Source organism: Podarcis raffonei, chromosome 14, assembly GCF_027172205.1.
Source record: "Podarcis raffonei isolate rPodRaf1 chromosome 14, rPodRaf1.pri, whole genome shotgun sequence".
Lineage (NCBI taxonomy): Eukaryota > Metazoa > Chordata > Lepidosauria > Squamata > Lacertidae > Podarcis > Podarcis raffonei.
The window spans coordinates 24,193,269-24,208,274 of NC_070615.1; the positions used below are offsets into that span (position 1 = coordinate 24,193,269).

General features: G+C 47.3%; 1 protein-coding gene across 1 annotated transcript in view; it reads right to left on the reverse strand.

The window, feature by feature from the left end:
* Nucleotides 1-15,006, reverse strand: part of SLCO3A1 (solute carrier organic anion transporter family member 3A1) — a 115,655-nt gene that overhangs the window by 24,056 nt on the left and 76,593 nt on the right. The window contains exons 3-4 of the mRNA XM_053364624.1: nt 8,223-8,321; nt 1,630-1,896 (exon numbers count right to left, since the gene is read on the reverse strand). Coding sequence (XP_053220599.1) covers nt 1,630-1,896; nt 8,223-8,321 — 366 coding nt within the window. The remainder of the gene's footprint in view (nt 1-1,629; nt 1,897-8,222; nt 8,322-15,006) is intronic.

Sequence of the window (15,006 nt, forward strand, 5' to 3'; positions counted from 1 at the left end):
TTTATGGTTCTTCAGCTCACTGTCTCTTCCAGCAAAGCTCCTAATGACTGCAAGCTCACAGACCTTTTTTATATTATTATGCACAGCACTTTCCCCAAGGAAACCCATGTCCTACCACTGAATTGCAGCAAATGGATTTTCAGTGGATTGCCATTTGATCCAATTTGACAGTGAATTTCCCATGGAAAGTGCCAGGACAAAAACAACGGCAACAGATGGGCATGGACTTTTTAAGTGTGGACTTGTGCCTGTAAATTGCAGAGCAAAAGGAAGTCTGGGTTCCTCTAGGGAATCTCAGTTTTCAATCTGAGCAGGGGTTAGCTGAGCTCCATTTTTTTTTAAAAAGGGCTGCTGTACCACACAATAGTCCACTTAAATCTGCAGTCATGGTCGGCTCTACCCTGAAGCAGAGTAAGACAGGTGTCTCAGGTGGCAGATATTGAGGGGTGGTAACTGGGCAGAGCTGAGAGCTTTGCTGCTGCATCACATCAGGAGTCCATCTATTCCAGCATCCTGTTCTCAGGGATGCCTCTAGGAATCCCCCAAGTAGGACCTGAGGGCATCAGCAAGTCTCCCTACTGGTATTCAGAAGCACTGCTGTCTCCAACAGTGGAGGTTGAACACAGCCTTCTCCTCCATGAATTTGTCCAATCCTCTTTGAAGGCCATCCTAGTTGGTGTCCATCACTGCCTCCTGTGGGAGTTCCATAGTTTTAACTACGTGCCGTATGAAAAAAGTGCTTCTTTACGTGTCTGTCTTGCGTGTGCATCTGCCAGGCAGCTTCCTTTTGAGCTAGTCTCCTGCCCTTTAGTGCAGTAAGGTAAGAAAGATAAAGGACCCCTGGATGCTTAAGTCCAGTCAAAGGCAACTATGGGGTGTAGCACTCATCTCGCTTTTCAGGCATTTGTCCAAAGACAGCTTTCCGGGTCATGTGGCCAGCATGACTAAACTGCTTCCGGCACAACGGGACACCGTGACAGAAACCAGAGCGCACGGAAAAGCCGTTTACCTTCCCGCCACAGCGGTACCTATTTATCTATTTGCATTGGTGTGCTTTTGAACTGCTAGGTTGGTTGGCAGGAGCTGAGACAGAGCAACGGGAGCTCATTCCGTCGCAGGGATTCAAACTGCCGACCTTCTGATCAGGAAGCCCAAGAGGTTTACTGGTTTAGACCACAGCACCACCCGCGTCCCTAGTGCAGTGAGATTCAGCGGCCAAAATGCTCAGTGTTTGCTCACAGATTCAAGAAAGACGCAACAAAGGACTTCACACAGCGCATTGTTAAACTATGGAACTCACTCCCACAAGAGGCAGTGGCTCAGATTCAGGAGGGGGGAACCACCAGCCTGGGGGGCAAATGCAGCCCTCCTGACCCCCCGATCCTGCCCTTGCTATCCTGGATAGAGAGGTCAGAGAAAGGCATGCAGAAACTAGCCTACTGCTTAAATGTAAAATCTGCATTAATGGCTCCACCCACTGGCTCTGGCCCCACGCACCATGGCCATGTGGCCCCTGGAAGGTTCCCCATGACGGAACGAGGCCCTCAGGATCCCCCACTTCTGATCTAACCAGTCATTGACCTGTCGCCTCCCGCAGACGCCAGGCGAGTTATGAGGGGATAGTGTCACCTCTCAGCTGCTGGAAGCAGGAGACGTCATCTGGGGCTTCCAAGGTGTTTCGCGGGAGGACCCCGTTGCTGGGCTTTGGTCTCTCGTAGTCCCTGTCTGGCAGCATGGCCTGCTCGACCTCTGCCAAGAGCTCTGGCCGGCGGGTCAGGGACTGTGGGAATCCAAACATCGGGAGAGACGAGAAGAAAAGTAAGGCACCGCAGAGCAAGAAGCCCGCCCACCATGCGCCAATCCACCTGGGGTCATCGGGGGTGATGTCCAGCTTACCTGCAAAGGACAGAAAGACAAGGCTGTTGAGGATCATGACAGGAGATAAGAAGGAAACCCCAACCAGGGACTGAAGTGGTGTGTCATGGGGTGGTCTACCCTACACAAGGAGACCTGGGGCTACCCCAAACCTCAGCCACCACTCATGGAGCACCAACCCAAGCTCCCTGGACAAAACACCTGCTCTGCATGCAGAAGGCATCAGGATAAGTCTTTGGCATCTGCAGGTGGCCACCTGGCATGGATGCTTTAATTGAGATTCCTGCATCCAAAAGACCAGAAAAGACTGTTTATGTATGTGACAACAGCTGCAAAGATGCTACTAGCCCAAAGATGGAAAGAACCAACAGTTCCGACCAAGGAAGAATGGCAAGCCATACTGCTGGACTATGCGGAAATGGCAAAAGTGACTGGGAGACTCAGGAATCAAGGAGATAGTGACTTTAAGAAAGAATGGGTAAACAAATAAAAACATTAGCTGGACTTTAAAAATGACTTGTGGGATTGGTGGAAGTCAATGTTTGTTTTTCTTTTTAGTACTTATATTATTAACTTGTAAGATGGATTTTTTTGTTTTTTGAATGTTGGTTTTTGTGTTTTGTGTATTGTTATTTTTCGATATTTTTTGTGTTGCTGTTGTGTGGAAAATACTAATAAAATTTATATTATTAAAAAAATGACTTGTAAAGAAACGATAAATATGGATAATTTAGAGATATGAAAACTGTGGAGAACGTAGTTTTAGAAAAATTATTTAAGGACCCATGCAGGGGAGGGGGAAGTCGTGAGATTCAGAGGGTCTCAAATATGGATATGGTAAAAGTTTTTTCTTTTTATTATTTTGATTTTTTTTGTAAAAACCAATAAAATATTTATTTTTAAAAAATGAGATTCCTGCACTACAGGGGGCTGGACTAGATGACCCTTGGGGTCCCTTCCAACTCTACAGTTCTATAATTCTATAGGTAGCGTTTGGAATATTCCCTGCCTGAAGCCCAGGACAGACACTGCCAGTCTCTATAGACAATATTGAGCAATATTGGGTCTCCAGCTGTTTTGGACTACAACTCCCATTATCCGTAGCTAGCAAGACCAGTGGTCAGGGATGATGGGAATTGTAGTCCAAAGACAGACCCAAGTTTGGGAAACAGTGAGCTAATGAACCAATGGTCTGACGAGGTATAAGGCAGCTTCCTACGCCCCTGTTTTAATCAGTTTTTTCTTCCAATAGCTCAGCTGGTTGGAGCACGGTACTGAAAACGCCAAGGTTGCAGGTTCGATCCTCATAAGGAACAGCTGCATATTCCTGCATTGCAGGGGGCTGGACTAGATGATCCTCAGAGTTCCTTCCAGCTCTACAATTCCCTGATTCTATGATTCTTCAGAGCCCTGAGGACTGGTATCTTATTATGACATTTGAGGGAAATGCCATAGCTCACATGTTTTGCATGCAGAAGGACCCAAGTTCATATTCGAATTCCTCCTCCATGATTGCAGTCATGGGATTTTTGTCTATCACATGACGGTGTATATTTTGACTCCACAAAGTGGGAAGTGACGGAGACAGGATGTTTGTGTTACTGTGTTCCGCGAAGTGGGACTATTGTCCTGTTTTCTTTTTCTCTTTGCTGTCTGATGCTAGAGAGAGAGGGAACCATGTTGCAGTGCTCCGTGTGTGTTTATATGTAAATAAAGTAGATTAGCCAAAATGCTGAGTTGCTGAGGTGTGTTACACATGATGCGCAAACTCTGTGGATCCCTAAGTGTGCCGGTGTGGGTTGGCATCGGTCACTGTGATGTTCATGCAGAAGACAGCTTTTGAAGCTCCCGAACGATCGACTAGGAGGGAGGGAACATGCCACTCGGCTATGTGTCTCTGCCAGGGTCCTACTCGTGTGTACGCTGAACTCCTGACAGTTCAATCCTCAGCATCTCCAGGTAGGGCTGAAAAAGACTCTGGGTCTGAAAATCTGGAGAGCCACTGCCAAGCAGTGCAGACAGTACTGAGCTAGAGGAACCAGTGGTCTGGCTCAAGAGAAGTCACCTTCCTATGTTTCTAGGAGCCTAGAATTGTACACCACAACTCGAGGACAGAAATGCTATGGCCGCATCTGAGTAGCACCCTGGAGTCTATGTTGCATATGCCGCAATCTTTACAAGGACCTTGCAAAGTAGGCCAGTATTATAATTCTCCTACTCCAGGAGGAAAGAATGACTTGAGCCGAGGGCTTCCCTGCTGGCAAAGTGCCGAGTGCCTTGGTGGCGCAAGATAAAACAAAGATCAGAGGGAAAACGAGGAGGCAGGTCCTTGCTGCAAGGAGCTTACAATTTGAAATGCAACTGGAATGTGGCTGGAACGTGTCTGTGAATTGCGGCAATTCTTCTGGGCATCAGGGTGTATAACCGCTGCCTTTTGTGTGGAATGTAGCCTATATTCGTTGCTCCTCCCACTTTTGCCTTTGGCCCAGCACACCTGTGGCCCCCCAGATGGTTCCCCATGAAGGAATATGTCTTAGCCATTGAGCTACACCAGCTGTTATGCCAGTAAGAAAACGTACACATGGTAGTGGTGGTGGGGTGCTAACTACACCTTCCATTAACGTGATTAGCAATATATATTGCTAATATATTAGCAATCACATTGGAGTTTTTTTTAAAAAATAAAAATAAATTCCAGGCACAAGCGGTGGGGTTTATGGTTATTACGGTCACAGCAAGCTGGGGGGGGGGGTGTCTAGACATCTATGGAAATTTCAGAAATGCCATTTAAAACAAGGCTGCAAAGCGAGGCAAGGAAGGATGAAAGGATGAGGAAACCAGGTGGGGATGGAGAAACAGTTACTTTATAGCTCCCTCTGCTGGCCACAGGGGTCTCCTTTAAAAAAGAAAAGAAATTGCAAGTTGTTCGCAGCCGCATCAGCTGCTCCCGAATAAGCAGCAAAAGCAACTAATATTTTTAAATTGTTTATTTTTGGCAAGCCTCCCAGAACTGCACTGTGAGAACACAAGAAGAGCCCTGCAGGATCAGGGTATAGCCCATCTAAACCCAGCATCCTGTTCTCACAGTGGCCAACCGGTGTTAGAATTCCGGCTCCATGACTGCAGTCATGGGATTTATGTCTATCACATGACGGTGTATATTTTGACTCCACAGAGTGGGAAGTGACGGAGACAGGATGTTTGTGTTACTGTGTTCCGTGAAGTGGGACTATTTTCCTTTGTTCTTTTTCTTTTTGCTGTCTGATGCTAGAGAGAGAGGGAGCCATGTTGCAGTGCTCCGTGTGTGTTTATATGTAAATAAAGTAGATTAGCCAAAATGCTGAGTTGCTGAAGTGTGTTACACATGATGCGCAAACTCTGTGGATCCCTAAGTGTGCCGGTGTGGGTTGGCATTGGTCGCTGTGATGTTCGGGCAGAAGAAAGCTTTTGAAGCTCCCGAACGATCGACCAGGAGGGAGAGAACAAGTCAGTCAGGGATGTGCCTCTGCCAGAGTCCTATGTGAGTGTAGGCTGAACTCCTGACAACTGGATGCCCCCAAAGGAAAACCTGTAAGCAGGACCTGAGCACAAGAGCCCTCGCCCCTCCTGAGGTTTCCACAAACTGGGATTCAGAAATGTTATTGCCTCCAGCTATGGACGCAGAGCATAGTCCTCACGGCTGGCAGCCACAGATAGACTCGTCCAGAAGTCAGGCTGTGCCCCTATTCCCACAGCCAACTCCTTTCTTAGAGGAGGGAGATCTTCTTGACAGGGGCGTAGGAAGGGGGTTGGGGGGTCAGTCCACCCTGGGTGTCACCCTGAGGGGGGGGGTGACAAAATGGCGGCCGGCCAAGGGCTACACTCACTGTAGGGCAGCTGAAGGCGTGTGTGTGCCATCGTTATGGGTGCCGCTCGAACGCTGTCCGTATGGGCGCTCCAGTGGCACAGTTGGTATCAGCACTGCACATGTGCCATCTGTATTGGCACTGTGCACATGCCACTGGGTGCTTTGCCCCTCCCCTTGACACCCCGCCCCGGGTACCGGAGAGTCTTCCTTCCTTCGCCACTGCTTCTTGACAGCCCACCTTACCCTCTTACTCCCAGTTTGGGAGGGTAGCGAATGTGGTGCCTTCCGGTTTTTGTTGTCACCATGCATAATCTTTGACCAGTGGCCATTCTGGCTGAGGGGAGTTGTGGTCTATCCCCATGTGAGAGCATCTTATTACTCAGTGGAAGAGCATCTGCTTGGTGTGCAGAAGGCCCCTGGGTCAATGCTCAACATCTCCAGGTAGGGCTTGGAAAAACTCCCGCTTGAAACCCTGAAGAATGATAGGACTGCAGAGTTGGAAGGGCCGTCTAGTTCAACCCCTTGTGATGCGGGAATCTCAGCTAAAGCATCCATGACAGGTGACCATCCAACCTCTGCTTAAAAGGCTCCAAGGAAGGAGAGTTCACAATCTCTCGCAGGACTTTGTTTCCCTGTTGGAACAGCTCTTAATGTCAGAAAGATCTCCCTGATGGTTTCCACGAATCTCTTTTCTCGTCATTTGAATACATTGGTTCAGGTCGTGCCCTCCAGAGCAGGAGAAAACAAGCTTGCTCCATCCTTCATGTGACAGTCTTTGAGATAGTTGAAGATGGCTATCTTATCTTCTCTCAGTCTCCTCTTATCCAGGCTAAACATACCTAACTCCCTCATCTGCACATGTTCCAGCTTGTCAATACCCTCCTGAAATTGTGGCACCCAAAACTGGACACAGGACTCTAGGTGGGGTCTGACCAAGGAAGAATAGAGAATAGCCCAGTGCTTCCCTTGACCTGGAACGAACCAATGCTATTGTGCAGATTCATATAAAAGGTAAAGGTAAAGGGACCCCTGACCATTAGGTCCAGTCGTGGCCAACTCTGGGGTTGCGGCGCTCATCTCACTTTATTGGCCGAGGGAGCCGGCGTGCAGCTTCCGGGTCATGTGGCCAGCATGACTAAGCTGCTTCTGGCGAACCAGAGCAGCACATGGAAACGCCGTTTACCTTCCCGCCAGAGTGGTACCTATTTATCTACTTGCACTCGACAAGCTTTCGAACTGCTAGGTTGGCAGGAGCAGGGACCGAGCAACGGGAGCTCACCCCGCCGCAGGGATTTAAACCGCTGACCTTCTGATCGACAAGTCCTAGGCTCTGTGGTTTAACCCACAGCGCCACCCGCGTCCGCAGATTCATATGCTGTGGCTTAAATCAACACAGTGAGTTTTGCAGCTATTGTTAAAGTTGAGTGACTGAGTGAGGGAGAAATTTTTGGAACATATTGGGATATCAGCTCCGCTCAAGGTATGACGGATAGTAGCAAAAGATAGGCATAACAATTTACAAGGACGGGAAGAAGCGATACGGACAGAATAAATGTCACACGCAGGAAGAACAATGATATAGTATGAGATCTTCACTTGTAGTCTTATAAATTATTTAACGTGTCAACACGAATAGAAGTTATAAATATTGCAGCTGTTGTATAAGGGATTATTATTATGACGGGAATGTCAGTAAGATTTTGGAACGCAGAAATAAAGAAAATCATCAGAATCATCAATTCTAGCATGTGGGGGGTCACCTTATCTAAATTATATAATTTGGTATTTGAATGATTGATATTCGTAATTGTATTTTAAACTGGCATTGTTATAATGAGGCTATCATTGGATTATAATTGGAAAATTAATAAAAATTGTTATAAAATAAATAAATCAACACTTTCCCCCCTCTGCCAAAAATGGGGACTGGGGTCTTAAGTTATTTTCAGGGGGAAAGCACAGCTCAGTGGTTGAGTACATGCTTTAGGTAAAAAGCTGACCTTTGCCAGGTCAAACCCTTGTCTGCCCAACCTGCTATCGCCTACACTGACTGGCAGCGGCTCTCCAGGATTTCAGGCAGGGCTCTCTCCTAGCCCTTCCTGGAGATGCTGTCAGAGGTCCACCTCTCGTTGAACCCAGGACCTTCTGCATGCAAAGCAATGGCCCTACCCCAACATAAGATGCTGCCTTATATGGAGTCAAACCATTGCTCCATCTAACCCAGTATTTCCCACACTGACCGGAAGCAGCTCTCCAGGATTTCAGGCTGGATTTCCAGTGCCACCTGGAGATGCTGGGGATTGAACCTTCTGCATGCAAAACTTGTGAGCCATCCTGAGCTACAATCCTTGCTCAATGTGCCTGAAATGCTTGCAAGGTTTTTTGCTTTGCAATTATGCAAGCCAGCCTCTTCCCATTCTACACCTTCCAAAATGCAAGTGGCCCCCCTGCCCACCCTGCCATGCACAGACCCATCACCTGTAACTAAGTGCCTCCTTACTTGTGTCGATGAAGACGGCGTCCACATAGATTTTGGTACAGAAGGAACCCAAGATAAATCCACAGGCTGGTCCGAACACAAGCATTGTAAACAAGATCCCTGTAGGGAACACAGAAAAACAACGACACAGTGAGAGGCGCGTCCTGGAACAAGGATCTAGTCCTCAGTGAGGTGCTCGATACGTGGATGGGTTGTAGCACTCTGAGTTGCCGCTGGGGAGCAGTGAGGGAAGAAAAGTTCTCTGGTGACTGAAGTTTCCTCCAGACCAAAGCATTCCCTTCACACAGAAAGCTAGCAGCTCATGGGAGAAGAGCTCTATGCAAGTCTTCTCCTGACTTGATGGTTTTCTTAGGTAGGGGAGACCGTTCCACTAATCACTGCCTTTCAGCTTGCCCTACCTCACAGGGTTGTTGTAGTGATTTAATGAGAATGGTGGAGACCCATGCATGCAACCTTAAGCTCCTTGGAGAAAAAGATGAGATGCAATTATTTGCAATAACAATAATAGTAACTAAGCAAAACAGTCTTATGCTACTTTCACAGTCAAGGCCACTTTCAAATCATCCTGGGAACTGCAGTTTGCTATGGGGTTCTGAGCCGAGAGAGCTACAATTCCCAGCACCCTTAGCAAACCACAGTTCCCAGGATCCTCCATGTCTGTTGAAGTGCTTTAAATGTATGGCGTTGGACGTGACGGATGCCGCCTGAACCTCTGTTGGAAGATAAATCCACAGCATGGGACCAGCGGGACTAAATCCCCGAATTCTGGCTGAAGTCGGACAGGTTCTCTTTGTTCCCCTTCCGATAAAAAAACGCCTCGAGGCACTTTCCCTTCCGACAAGTCTGCTAACAGAACTGCAAAGATTGCCCTCCAGAAACTGAACCAAAAGCAAAGTTTGTACGTGACCAGACTAAACTCGACAGTTCTATGAATCTAAACATCTGAGAGAGTACTAGGGCGTTTTTTTCTTTTATTTCTCGCTTCCTCCAGTCTGAGATTTCACCACTAGAGTATGCTGTATGCTAAAGCACTAAACATGGAAAGAAGACAGAGGGTTTTTCTTCTTTTTTCTTTTTTAAAAAGAGAAAGGATATTAACTAAACAAAATACAGTTTTCCAACACGGGTTAAATACTCTGAGCCCCCCAAAAAGAGTTTAAGGTTTTATTATGTCTTTATATTTGTTGGAAGCTTCCCAGAGTGGCTGGGGCAACCCAGTAAGATGTGTGGGGTATAAATAGTAAAATCATCATTATGGAATGGGATGTCCCTATTTTCATCGGAGAAATGTTGGAGGGTATGCAAACCTGTTTAACCAGAACAGAAGCTGGCCGGGGGGGGGGGGGATCTCCGTAGCAGATTGTTCCTCTTGCAGACTGCTTTTTCAACCTCAGAAAAAATGTGATTGCCTTCGTCCAGCCAACACGACCGGCTGCCTCTTTAAAGCCCACGTTAATCTCAAAAGCCTGCTTGCCCCACATTTTCTCGCTGTGGCCGGCTGATAGTAAAGGGGCGTGTCTCCCCCACAGAGAGATTACTGGGATATATTTAACCGAGGTGCCTACATGTGTGGCTTGGAGTGGGGTGGGAGAGAGGAAAATGGACAGAGCACACGTGAACGTTCGACTGCCTAATGGCGTCCGTGTCACCCAGGAGACCACACCAACAGACATAAGAAAAGAAAAGTTGTTCTGTTGCCTGAAGAGGTCACTTCCTGGTTCGCATGGAGAAGCTGTTTTCAATGTGATGGAAGAGTGCAACTGTACTGAGGCAGCACCAAATGTTGAAATTTTGCACCCCTAACAACAGTTGCACGCTTTTGAATTATGGTGCTAGAGGAGACTCTTGAGAGTCCCGTGGACTGCAAGAAGATCAAACCTATCCATTCTGAAGGAAATCAGCCCTGAGTGCTCACTGGAAGGACAGATCGTGAAGCTGAGGCTCCAATACTTTGGCCACCTCATGAGAAGAGAAGACTCCCTGGAAAAGACCCTGATGTTGGGAAAGATGGAGGGCACAAGGAGAAGGGGAAGACAGAGGATGAGAGGATGGCTAGATAGTGTTCTCGAAGCTACCAGCATGAGTTTGACTAAACTGTGGGAGGCGGTGGAAGACAGGAGTGCCTGGTGTGCTCTGATCCATGGGGTCCTGAAGAGTTGGACACAACTAAATGACTAAACAACTAAACAACAACAAACAACTTTGTGCCTGGGGCAACTGGCCCCATGACCCCCCACACACTACCCCACTGAGTCCACCACTCCTTTATCACACCCTAGACCTGTTCTCTGCATGTGGAGTGCAAGTTTTCTTCCTCCCCTAAGAACGTAAAAAGGGTGCTACTCAATCAGGCCAATGGAAGGGATGTTGGCTGCTGAAAAAGCCAAACCTCGAATCTGCCTGAACACATGAATTTGCCTGATCTGTGAACACACATCAATAGGGTAGTGGCAAATTCAGGATCCCTTCATGATAGTCACAGCCACACCCCTCATAGCCAGGCCCACCTTTAAGATAATATAGCCACCTAAAATCACACAATAATCTGTTAATTATACACTAATAATAATTATGGGTGCATGGCATTGATCAGTGCCAATCTCCATGTGTTGCCTTTCAGCTAGAGCTACTACGGTATTTTCAGTGCACAGGTGTGGGTAAATTATTTGCAGTTGCTCCAGTGAGAAGTGGTTTAATGCTTAGCTTTGGAGCATACAGAACAACAACTCCTCACTGTTCTTCCTGAGCACCTTCTCCAGAGTGAGAGTAGCAGCCAATCCTCAATGGTTGACTCACCTTCTTTCACTCTGATTGGCGCCAGTCAACACAACGGGTGAGGAGAATGGTCTTTGAGCCACTGCAACCTTGGACCGCTACAGCTCTCTCTCATGCACACCCCATTGCATTGTCTGGTATATCCCAGGGTCATTCCAAAGTCATTTTAACAGTTGCCAGGAATCGGACCTGGGGCCCTCTGCCTTCAAAATGTGCTCTCCTGCTGAGGTTGCATGTTGTTGTTGTTGTTGTTGTTTAGTCGTTTAGTCATCTCCGACTCTTCATGGCCCCATGGACCAGAGCACACTAGGCACTCCTGTCTTCCACTGCCTCCCGCAGTTTGGCCAAACTCATGCTGGTAGCTTCGAGAACACTGTCCAACCATCTCGTCCTCTGTCGTCCCCTTCTTCTTGCGCCCTCCATCTTTCCCAACATCAGGGTCTTTTCCAGGGAGTCTTCTCTTCTCATGAGGTGGCCAAAGTATTGGAGCCTCAGCTTCACGATCTGTCCTTCCAGTGAGCACTCAGGGCTGATTTCCTTAAGAATGGATAGGTTTGATCTTCTTGCAGTCCATGGGATTCTCAAGAGTCTCCTCCAGCACCATAATTCAAAAGCATCAATCCATTCAGAGCACATGGCTTTCCACAAATAACCATGGGAATTGTAGTTCCCCTCCACAGAGCGACAGTTCCTGTCACCCTTAACAAACTACGGTTCCCAGGATTCCTTGAGGGAAGCTGTGTGCTTTGAATGGATTACGTATATGCGAGCTCAGCGACAATTCAGCAGGATACATAATTCATTTCTAAAGAAGAAACCTTTAGCCGAGGCAACGGGGAGTTAGCTAATGATCCATGGCCAACCAATGGCCTTTTAAATCTCTAGTGAGAACAGAGAGGCAGTAACTAACAGGCCAGATATTAGCAGGGCTGTAAACCTGGCCCTGCATTTCAGCTCAAGAGAGCACCAGCAAGTCTTTGCATGCAGAAGGTCCCAGGTTTCAATTCCTAGCATCTCAAGGCAGGACTGGAAGAGACCCCTGTCTGAAGCCCTGGAAAGCTGCTGCCAGTCAGTGTAGACAAATATTGATCTAGATGTACCAGTGGTCTAACCTGCTATAAGACAACTTCCTAGGTTTCTGTGATTTCTGTATCAAGGAGAAGGGCTACAGTTCAGTGGCAGAGCATTCTGTCTATCACGTAGAAGGTCCCAGCTAGGGATGGGAGAGACCCCTCTCTGAAACCCTGGAGAGCTGCTGCCAGTCAGTGTAGGCAATTCTGCTCTGGATGAACCAGTGGTCTGACTTGGGATAAGGCAGAATTTCAATGTTCTTTGAAGGCAGCTCTTAGTCATGATGTACAAGTGCAAGGTCACAGGAACATTTCCTTGATTGATCCACAACCTTTCCGAAAAACTACACGGTCCACAGTTTGAGACTCTGTGGTCTACACTGACTTTGGGAAGCAGCCCTCCAGGGTTCAAGAGGAGAGTCTTTCCTACGTCTACATGAGTCTGTTTGGAGGCAAGTCTGAGTCGCTCCAGGCATGTGGGCGGGTGGCTTTTAGTAAGCCTGACAGAGAAATCTAATACGAAAAGGTACACACAGCCCCTGCCTCCTGGCTGGCTGAAGCGGTTCCCGTCTGCTGCAAAATCTCACTTGCCAGGTGAAACCTGCTCTCCATTATTCATGGGTGCGCTGCTGCGGCGATTACAAAAACATTGTTATTTTAAAAATTAAATAAAAAAAACCTTCCCTTCCTCCTCCCTGGCTCTTATCTCTCTGCCCCCCCCCCGCCCTGCCAAGATCCTGGCGCTGTCAGACTCCATCACCCCACTTGGTACAAGCGCCTGGCTGGAACTGCTTTGATCCCCACCAGAATAAAAGGAGAACATTAAAGCAAGTCATCCTGGCATTGCCTCTCATTAATTAACAGCTGCAGGCTTTTTAAACATCTGTCAGGGTTACTTTAACATTCCCTTTACTCTCATGGCTACGTCGAGAAGGCGAATAAATCAAGAGCAGACTCTGCCTTGGCAGGGCTTGGGGTTTTCTGCTTCTGCCATGTTTTCACAGCAAAAGCAACCCAAAGCTGGACACAAAATCGGGTGTACCGATCAAGGCGGCCGCCCAGCCCTCACCAAACTTGTGTGCTCCAGATGTTTTGGATCGCAATGTCCATCAGCCCCACCCAGTGCAAATGGTATGATGTTGGAAGCTGATGGCAGCCCGTGCTGGCTGAAATGAAGCAGACCTTTCTCAGGAACAAGCAGTAATGAAAGCAGGAACTCGTGTGACCACCCTGATAGCAAATCATCATGAATGCATGATAATAATAATAATAATAATAATAATAAAAGGATATCTGGAGAGGCCCCAAATATGCCCATGGGGCCAAGAGGGTTGGAAACCAAAGTAGATGTCAGGCTTCGGGGAATCGGCTTCCTCCCCACCGTGGCAGTAGATAAGAAGATCAAAGAAAGAAACATCTTACCAGTTAGCAATTTTAATAATCACAGTGAGAGAAATGGCGGTGCTCCCAATTAAGGATACACCTCCTTCCATCCCTATTAATCTACGTCACCCCTAGGTTTTGTAATCTGAGTTTGTAACCTCTGTGCTTTCTGTTCTGAGACTTTGAGGAATGCTGTCCAACTGTGAATCTGTTAACCCTCTCTCTTCCAGTGTTTCTTCACCTAGCTGTTCCCCATCCAGTATTTCCCAGCTTCTGCCTCCTGAACTATGCCCCTCTGCAAACCACTCTTCAAAATCTATACTTTCCTCCTGCTCCTGGGAAGATTCAGGATCAGGGGGAGGGGGTGGTTCCCACCATTCTTCCTCAATGCCGTTCTCCTCAGCAAGGTCTCTGACAGTCGATCCCTATGTTTCACCCTGAGAAGCTTGGGGGTTAACAGCCCTTTTCAAGCTTCAAATTGTAGAGTCAGGAAAGGTTTTGGGCAACCAAAATAATCAAGGGGATGGAACAAGTCCCCCATGAAGAAAGGTTGCAGTGTTTCGGACTTTACAATTTAGAGAAAAGGCAACGAGGCATGAAGAAAGTGGCGTGCTTTAGGCAGATTCACCTTTAAAGGTGAACTGAATCGAAATTCTCCCCCCTCCCTAGTTCTATGGAAGGTTTTAAGAAGCATCCAAACATTTTCTTGTTCTTCTGGACATCTGAACGGTACAGCTTTATAATCGGCCAAATTCGCATTGGCTTCCCGCTGTTCTTCTGTTTACTGCGAAAGGATGTTGTTGTTGGTGAGCATTTAATAAAATCCAATATTTCCAGTGTGAGTTGAAAAGGCATTGTGTCCTCTTCTATCCTCCTCTCTTTTATTTATATAAATATTGCCATTGTCTGCTCCTTCAGGGGCCTCCAAACTGGGAACCAAAGGTGGAATAAAAATGTAAAGAGAGCTACGCAAATAAACAGACGGCGAATTTGACAGCTATTTATATGGCAACATGTTTCAGGCATGCTGGCTGCTAAAACATAGCTGCCAGTGCCTTCCAATTATCTTTTCTCTTAGCAAGCAGCTTTAAAATAATCTTTTTTTAAAAAAAGGAAAAAAATGAGACAAACAAATGGGCAAAAAGGCAGGATTTTAAGAGATTGTTGTACTGGCAAATTATGCATAAATGCCATGCAATTTAATTTCCAGGGCCTTCACCGGGAATAATACCATCCCGCTGCGTCGTCTTCATCTGCCTCCTAATAAACTGATTACAGGCTAACACGCCAAAGCCCTGAGCACCATTATCCATTATTTAGGTCCCGGAAAAGATGATAATTAACCCACAGGTCCTGAGATGCTCCATTGTCACACAGACAATAGGAGGCTGCGTGGCAGAAGAACAGCACGCGTTGCTCCTTCTCGTCAACTTAATTACTTGGGCAAAGCGCCAGCCCCCCCCCCGCAATCGCGCACCAGCTTGTTGCAACTGCAGCAAGCGCAAGATAAAAAAAAGATTTCAGGTACTGCAGGTGTTGTGTGCCAATACAGGTTG